This window comes from Sorex fumeus, unplaced genomic scaffold (assembly GCF_029834395.1).
Source record: "Sorex fumeus unplaced genomic scaffold, SorFum_2.1 ptg000063l, whole genome shotgun sequence".
Lineage (NCBI taxonomy): Eukaryota > Metazoa > Chordata > Mammalia > Eulipotyphla > Soricidae > Sorex > Sorex fumeus.
In genome coordinates this window covers 31,172,473-31,180,997 of record NW_026606120.1, presented here as the reverse complement: position 1 = coordinate 31,180,997, position 8,525 = coordinate 31,172,473, and the positions used below count along the sequence as shown (strand labels likewise).

The 8,525-nt window shown below is 41.1% G+C and overlaps 1 protein-coding gene across 1 annotated transcript; it reads left to right on the top strand.

The window, feature by feature from the left end:
- The first annotated feature begins 545 nt into the window (after window positions 1-545).
- Window positions 546-8,209, top strand: LOC130034979 (protein SET-like). The gene is made up of 2 exons (XM_056126474.1): window positions 546-610; window positions 6,287-8,209. The coding sequence occupies exons 1-2, from the start codon at window positions 546-548 to the stop codon at window positions 7,314-7,316; spliced, it is 1,095 nt and encodes a 364-aa protein (XP_055982449.1). The 3' UTR covers window positions 7,317-8,209.
- Window positions 8,210-8,525: the final 316 nt, after the last annotated feature.

Genomic DNA, 8,525 nt, shown 5'->3' with positions numbered 1-8,525 from the left:
TTTTTTTAATTGATTCATAGTGATATACATATTTACAAAGTTGTTCGTGATTGGATTTCGGTCATATAATGTTTCAATACCTGTTCCTTCACCAGTGTGCTTTTTTAACCACCAATGATCCCAGTTTCCCTCCTGCACCCGACCCCTCTCCCACTGTCTGCCACTAAGGCAAACACCTCTCTCTCTCTCTCTCTCTCTCTCTCTCTCTCTCTCTCTCTCTCTCTCTCTCTCTCCCTCCCCCTCTTCTTTTGGGCCTTATGGTTTTCAATGCAGATAGTTTATCTTTTCTTATAATTGCATACTATATCATTGTGCATAATAGAAATTCTTCATCCACTCATCTGTCACTGGAAATTCTAGTTGTTTTCAGGTTCAGGTTATTTCTCTAAGTGATACAATGAACATAGATGTGCACGTGTCTCTTCAAGCTAATATTCGTGTGTGGTAAATGCACAGAGAAGGAATCTCTGGTTATATGGACACTCTAGTTTTATATTTTTGGATTTCCAGACTACTTTATATAGAAGCTACCAGATGACTAGTCGATGAGGGTTCCTTTTACTACTGGTTGCTTCCCGTCTTTTGATAACGCCATTCTCATTGGTGTGAGGTAGTATTTCTTTGACATTCTGATTTACATTTACCTGAATAAAAGTGATGATGAACACTTTTTCATATGCCTGGCCATCCAAATGTCCTCTTTGAAGGAAGTGTTTTTTCACCTCCTCTCCCACTTTTGATGGTATCATTAAACTTTTGTTATTGTTGAGCTTTATGAGTACTTCTGTGTCTTGAGTATTAGCCCCTCATTTAATATATAGTGTGTGAACATTTCTTCCATTTAGAAGGGTGTCTTTACTTTTATCCCGTTTCTTTTGGTATGTAAAAAAATTTTAATTAGTATAGTGCAATTTTCTTATTTTTGTTATCTTTGCTAATGGAAGCAAATAACTGAAGGCACCTCTGAAATCCATATCCTAGATAGCTCTGCCTGCATATGTTCTTCTCAACATGTTCTATGGATTCAGGTTAATCTTGATGTCAGTAATCCATTCTTAATTAGTTTTTGCATATTTTATGCAAAAAAGGTTTCTTTTGTATATACCTATCCAGTTTGCTCAGGATGAATGAAGGGGCATTCCTTGCTCTACTGAGTATAGCCAGATTATTTATTTATTTATTTATTTTTAAATTTTTATTAGTGAAACACCATGAGGTACAGTTGTAGACTTAAAAATTTTTGTTCTTGGGTGTCAATTATACAATGTTCGAGTACCCATCCCTCCACCAGTGCCCATTCTTCAACACCACTGATCCCAGTATCTCTCCCACTTCCCTTCCCACCTCCATCCCACCCTGTCTCTGTGGCAGGGCATTCCCCTCTGTTCTCTCTCTCCTTTTGGGTGTTGTGATTTGCAAAAGAGGCATTGAGTGGCAATCATGTTTGGTCTATAGTCTACTTTCAGCATGCTTCTCCCATCCTGAGAGGATCCTCCCAACACCCTTTATTTGGTGCTCCCTTCTCTGTCTGAGCTGCCTTTTCCCCTAGTGTGTGCTATAGCCAGATTTTTTTTGAAATTTTTAAAAATTTTATTTTAATGAAGCATTTTTTAATAATTTTATTAGCCATTTAGTGGTGGCAAGCAATATAAAATAAAATATTGTGGACCTGCTGTAGCGGCAGGCTTTGAGGAATGGTTAGGAAAATGGAGACAATGGTGGAGGGAATGTCACAGTGATTGTGGAATTGGGGTTGGAATATTGAATGCCTATAACAAACGCATTATAAACAACTTTGTAAACCAGTGTTTAAATCAATTGGGGGAGGAGAAAAGGAACTGGTACATATGCACAACGGAATACTAGATAGGATGAAGTCCTGCGATTCTCTGTTAGCTGGATGGAACTAGAGGGTGTCATGCTGATTGAAGTCAATCAGAAGGAAAGGGACAGATAGAGAATCATTTTTCTCATGTGTGGATTATAAAGAAACATAAAAGAGAATAACAAAAGGCTAAAGTGAATAACGGCCAACGTAACAGAACCTGGGAGTAGTTCTAGAGAACTAAGTTTGCCAAGATGGTGGGAAGGGTCCTTTAGACACTGGTGGAGGGACAATGACACAAGTGGGAGGTGTGGTGTTAGAACACTGTATACTGCAAAGTTTATTATTAGTAAATTTTGATCTGGCACTATAGCTGGTGGTGCTCAGTGCTTATTCTGGCTCTGCACTTAGGGATCACTCCTGGTAGAGTTTGGGAGACCACATAGGCGAATTTTTTTATTATACATTAGCTGTACATAGATCTGAGGACTTATCTCTTGGATCTCATTTCTATTCTACTGATTTGAGGGTGCATCTTGACTCCAGTTATGCACACACAAATGTATGTTTTTTATAGCTTTATAGTATAACTTAAATTCCAGAAATGCAATACCTTCAATGTTCTTTACAATTAGAACTGCTTTGACAGGGATTCTTTGATACCACACACAGTTTAGCCAAAAGGGAGTAAGTTTTATAGCAGTCAGGGATGCCATCAATACTGCCATGAAATATTTCCTGGAAGAGGCATGTGTGGCATTTTATACATTTCTCAACATAGAACAGAGCAAAGACAAACAAAGCATAAATTTTGGGGCCATATCCCCATATACTGTGTTTATCTATCTAATGAAATAGGTAAAAAAAAAAATAAGTACTACCGGATGATTTTTCCCAAGGTAATTTAGCTGAAAGAAATGTAATCTGTGACTTTACTAATTTTGTTTTTTCCTTTTTCATATTTAAATGTTTTTATTTATTTGTTTGTTTCTTTGCTTTTTGGGTCCACATCCAGCAGTGCTCGGGGGTTACCTCTGTCTCTGCACTCAGGGATCACACCTGATGGGGCTTGGGGGACCATATGGGATGCCAAGGATAGAACCTGGGTAGGCCTGCATGCAAGGCAAGTATCTTATCCACTGTGCTATCTCTCCAGCCCCCAAATGTTTTTGTTTCTTTCAGTAATGACTAGCAAGAGCATTTGCTAGTTGAAGCTGTTTCTAAGAAGTCCTACATCGTCAATCCCCCATATTCTTTACTATTCCAGAGGCGTTGTTCTACAATCTGCTAAGGCTTATCTTGATCCCCTTCCTGTGCTTCTGTCAGGAAATGCCGTCTGGGGTCACAGCTTGCCCCTGCTTAGCCACATTCTGAGGAAACATGAGCCCAAGCATGAGGGCACAGCACGTCTGATCACAGGGCATGTCAGGAGCCATAATCTCAATTTCATAATCTTGCCTTCTTTCATTATGTTTACATGCAGCTTTTTGTGTCATGCAAATCACATTTTTATTTATTATATACAAAATTATTTTTACTACGGACAATGCATAAATAAACTATATTACCACCAAGGCAAAGAAAACTCTCATTAACAATGTCGTATTTTTCTTACCTCCCTCTTGTTTCTATTTTTATTTAGGCTCTAAATTACAAAATGCTTAATAAAAGGGTTTCAAGCACACACTATTCCAACATAAAGTTTTTGCTTTGCAACTTTTAAAAAGGCAGTATTGAAATTTTCCTAAATATAGGTATTTTTTTTTTTTACTTAGAGCCTTAGCAGTTTATAGCTACCATACTGTTCAGCATTTGAGTTTCTAGCTGACCTCCTAGGGCAGTTAAGTAGGGAAATAGCTACTCTACTATACACATAAATAAATAGCTTGTTAAGAAATAAATAGTTCAACTAGATTATTGGTTCATTTTCCTTTGGGCCATATCCAGTAGTGCTCAAACATTATTCCTGACTGTACTTAGGGTTCACGCCCAGAAGCGCTCAGCAGTATACATTCAGAGCAGCGGGTCTAACCAAGTCTGTCACATGTAAGGCAAGTACCTTAACCCCTGTACTGTCTCTCTGGCTCTGATTCACTTTTCTTTACACTGAAAGCACACATGAAATTCATCTGAGCCAATTTTACTTTCCCACACTTTTCACTAATAATAAATACAAAAATACATTATGTTATTTTTTCATCCTCTGGAGTTTAGAATTTTTACATTAGTTTGTTTTACTATGTGGGGAACTGGAAAATAAAAATTAAATAAGAAATATAATCATTTAGGGGAGGTGATGGAAGGGAAACTGAGACATTGCTGGTGGGAAATGTACACTGGTGAAGGAATGGGTGTGTATGACTGAAACCCAATCATGAACAGTTTTGTAATTGTGTATCTCACAGTGATTCATTAAAAAGGGGGGAGGGAGAAACAAAATTCCTTTGGAATAAAACCCACAAGTGATCATAACAAGCACCAGCTTATAAAAAATGAACAGGGAAAACATTAGAATATAAAAAATAAAAATATTTCACTTTATTCTATTAAGTAACCATATGTGCTGTTAATCCTTACTCTGTTGTTACTCAGAACTTTAGCTGTAAGTGAAAGTGAAGGTTATATTTGAAGTTTTTAGAGAATTGAACCCAGAAGCACTGCTTACTTTGTAGGTAGGAATTTCCCTGTAAGAGAAAATACAAAGTTTATATAGGCAAAGTGCCTTCCATTGATAAACTACTTAATTAAAAACATTTTCCTAGAAATTTAAGGAGTAGAATTACTTTAAAAAATTAAAATTTATTATTTTTTTAATGTAGGATTATTGCTATTCATTCAGCCACTGATTAAGCTGATTTAAGCTGATTCAAGCTGGTATAAACTTCACTAATAATTTTTTTGTTGTTGCTTTTTGGGTCACACCCTGCGATGCACAGGGGATACTCCTGCTTCTGCACTCAGGAACCACCCCTGGCAGTGCTCAGGGGACCATATGGGATGCTGGGAATCGAGCCTGGGTTGGCTGCTTGCAAGGCAAATGCCCTCCCCGCTGTGCTATTGCTCCAGCCCCAAACACTAATAAATTTTTTAAAGAAAAAAATATGTGAAAGGGAGGGATGCCTGCACTGCTAGTAAAGATGTACAAATATTCATCTACACTGGTATCTCATAGCTTATCGATCTGGGAGATGATTGGGCAATCTCTTCAACCTAAAAAGGAAAGTAAAGTAAAGGCCCTCCCATTGTTCATTGATTTGCTCCAGTGGGCCCAGTAAGGTCTCCATTGGAGATTTGGTTGTTACTGTGTTTGGCATATCGAATACATCAGAGGTGGCTTGCCAGGCTCTGCCGCAGGGGCGAGATACTCTTGGTAGCTTGCCAGGCTCTCCTCTCTAAACCTAAGTGTTGTTTCCTGGGGGCCCAAAAGCTGGATGCAGTTTGGGACACAGACTCTATTGCCCTGTTGCCTTGCTCCTCCCACAGGTTGGGGTGAGTGACTGCTCCTGTGACCGCCAGTTAATTTCCCCCACCCTATCTCATTCAGGGAAAGAAGATACCACCAACCCCAAACTCCGCCAGCTCCTTCCCAGGCAGTGAGGGGGATTAGGCTAATAGCGTGCTAGAAAGAATCAACCTCCAGAGTACAGTGGGCATCATAGGTAAACAGCGCAGAAAAACACAATGAGGAGTGGATGAATAGAGGAGCCCTGAAACTCACATAGGTAATCTCTCTGAAGAAAATTCAGAAACAAACTAGTGAGAATGCTTAATGAGCTCAAAGATACAGTGGAATGGGCAGCCAATAAAATACAGAAGGAAATTAGACTAGTAATAAGAAAATTGCAAACAGAAATCCATTAATTAAAAATTTGGTAGATGAAATAAAAACTCAATGGGTGCCCTTAGCAGGAGAGTAACAACGGCTGGAGATAGAATCACTGAACTTGAGGATGAGATGCAGAAAACCTCTAAGGAACATCAAAAGATAGAGAAAATCCACAAAATAACTCCAATCTAGATCAGAGAACTCTGGGATGAATTGAAGAGGAACAAAAGAATCATTAGAGTACCATGGGGGACAGGGAGGCAACCCCAAGGAGATATTAGTAGGTAAAGACATCATTCCCAGTGCTGGAGAATGCAGACATCCTGATCCAAGAAGACCACAGAGTACCATCTAAAATAGGTCCTAATAGAAAAGACCCCAAGGCATATTGTAATCAGAATGACAAATACCATAGATAGAAATACAATACTGAAAGAAGAGGTGGAGGTGGAGGAGGAGGAGGAGGAGGAGGCGGAGGAGGCGGCGGAGGAGGAGGAGGCGGCTCGGAGAGCGAGCAGCGAGCTGGAGCACGAGCGTGAGTGAAGCCCGCCCGCCCGCTCGCCGCCGCCGCCGCCGTCGCACCGCCCGGGCCCGGCCCGGCCGCCGCGCCGCGCCAGCCCCGCCCTCGTCGCCAGGCCGCAAGGGCCGCGCGCGCCAGCCGCCGGGGAGCGAGCGAGCGAGCGAGCGAGCGAGCCCGGGAGGAGGCGGCCGGAGCGAGCGAGGAGCCGCGCGTGTGGCGAGAGGGGAAGCCGCCGCCGCCGCCGCCCCCCTACCCCCCGCCCGTCGCCTGCCCTTCGCGCCTCCCCGCCCGCCCCCCGCGGGAGCAGCACCACGTCGGCGCCGGCGGCCAAAGTCAGTAAAAAGGAGCTCAACTCCAACCACGACGGGGCCAACGAGACCTCAGAAAAAGAGCAGCAGGAAGCGATTGAACATATTGATGAAGTACAAAATGAAATAGACAGACTTAATGAGCAAGCCAGTGAGGAGATTTTGAAAGTAGAACAGAAGTATAACAAACTCCGCCAACCATTTTTTCAGAAGAGGTCGGAATTGATCGCCAAAATCCCCAACTTTTGGGTAACAACATTTGTCAACCATCCACAAGTGTCTGCGCTGCTTGGGGAGGAGGATGAAGAGGCGCTGCATTATTTGACAAGAGTTGAAGTGACAGAATTTGAAGATATTAAATCGGGTTACAGAATAGATTTTTATTTTGATGAAAACCCTTACTTTGAAAATAAAGTTCTCTCCAAAGAATTTCATCTGAATGAGAGTGGTGATCCATCTTCAAAGGCCACTGAAATCAAATGGAAATCTGGAAAGGATTTGACGAAACGCGCAAGTCAAACACAGAATAAAGCCAGCAGGAAGAGACAGCATGAGGAACCCGAGAGCTTCTTCACTTGGTTCACTGACCATTCGGATGCTGGTGCAGATGAGCTCAGCGAGGTCATCAAAGACGACATTTGGCCAAACCCATTGCAGTACTACTTGGTTCCTGACATGGATGATGAAGAAGGGGAAGGAGAAGAAGATGATGACGATGATGAAGAGGAAGAAGGATTGGAAGATATTGATGAAGAAGGGGATGAAGATGAAGGTGAAGAAGATGAAGATGACGACGAGGGAGAGGAAGGAGAGGAGGATGAAGGAGAAGATGACTAACGGAACACTGACGGATTCCAATCTTTTTTAATTTTCTCCAGTCCCTGGGAGCAAGATGCAGTCTTTTTTCTTTTCTCTCCCCCTCCCCTAGCCCTGCCCCGCCCCTCCCCGTCCCCACTCCCTGTGCTCAGTCTGTCGCCCTGTTTTTTGAGGTCTCTTTTTCTCTCCTTTACACCATGGTTCTCTACCTAATTCGGGGAAATACCTTGAACAGAATTCAGTGGGGAAAGACTACTGGTTTCTGTTCCAAATTAAATTTTATCACTTCTCGTCTCAACACAGACTTGATGGAATCTACACCACCGTGCGCTGCGGGGAAAAAAGAAAGACCTTCTGCACCCTTAGCTCTGCTGAAGCTGGAGGGCCAGGCCCCTGTGTAGTAGTGCATAGAATTCTAGCTTTTTTTCTCCTTTCTCTGTATATTGGGCTCAGAGATGACACTGTGTCTCTATGTGAATATGGACAGTTAGCGTTTACCAACATGTATCTGTCTACTTTCTCTTGTTTAAAAAAAGAAAAAAAATCTTTAAAAAAAATGGGGTTATAGAAGGTCAGCAAAAGGGTGGGTTTGAGATGTTTGGGTGGGTTAAGTGGGCATTTTGACAACATGACTTCTCCTTTGGCATGTTTAATTGTGATGTTTAACGGACATCCTTGCAGTTTAAGGTGACACTTTTAAAATAAAATTCTCTCCTAATGATGACTTGAGCCCTGCCACTCGATGGGAGAATCAGCAGAACCTGTAGGATCTTATTTGGAATTGACATTCTCTATTGTAATTTTGTTCCTGTTTTATTTTTAAATTTCTTTTTTTGTTTCACTGGAAAGAAAAGATGCTCAATTTTAAACGTTAAAAAGTGTACAAGTTGCTTTGTTACAATAAAACTAAATGTGTACACAAAGAAAAAAAAAGAAATACAATACTGAAAGAAGCAAGATCAAAGAAAGGAATTACATGCAAAGATTTACAGCATGTAATTCCTTAGATTTACAGCGAAACTATTGAATGAAACCCTGTAATCCTGAGGACAGTGGTGCGATATAGTTCAAAAACTTAACAAAATGAAGGCTTCACTAAGATTCTTATTCAGATTTGAAAGAATGATAGAGAAATTCACGGATAAACAATAGCTCAGGAACTTCATAGGCTGAAAATCAATCTTAAAAGAAAAACTCAAGGGGTAACAACTGTAAGGCAAGACAAACTCC

Coding starts and splice junctions, on each gene's coding strand:
- LOC130034979 (XM_056126474.1), top strand. CDS start 546: ATGAGGGTTCCTTTTACTACTGGTTGCTTCCCGTCTTTTGATAACGCC. Junction 611..6,286: donor GCCATTCTCATTGGTGTGAG/GTAGTATTTCTT, acceptor CCTCGTCGCCAG/GCCGCAAGGGCCGCGCGCGC.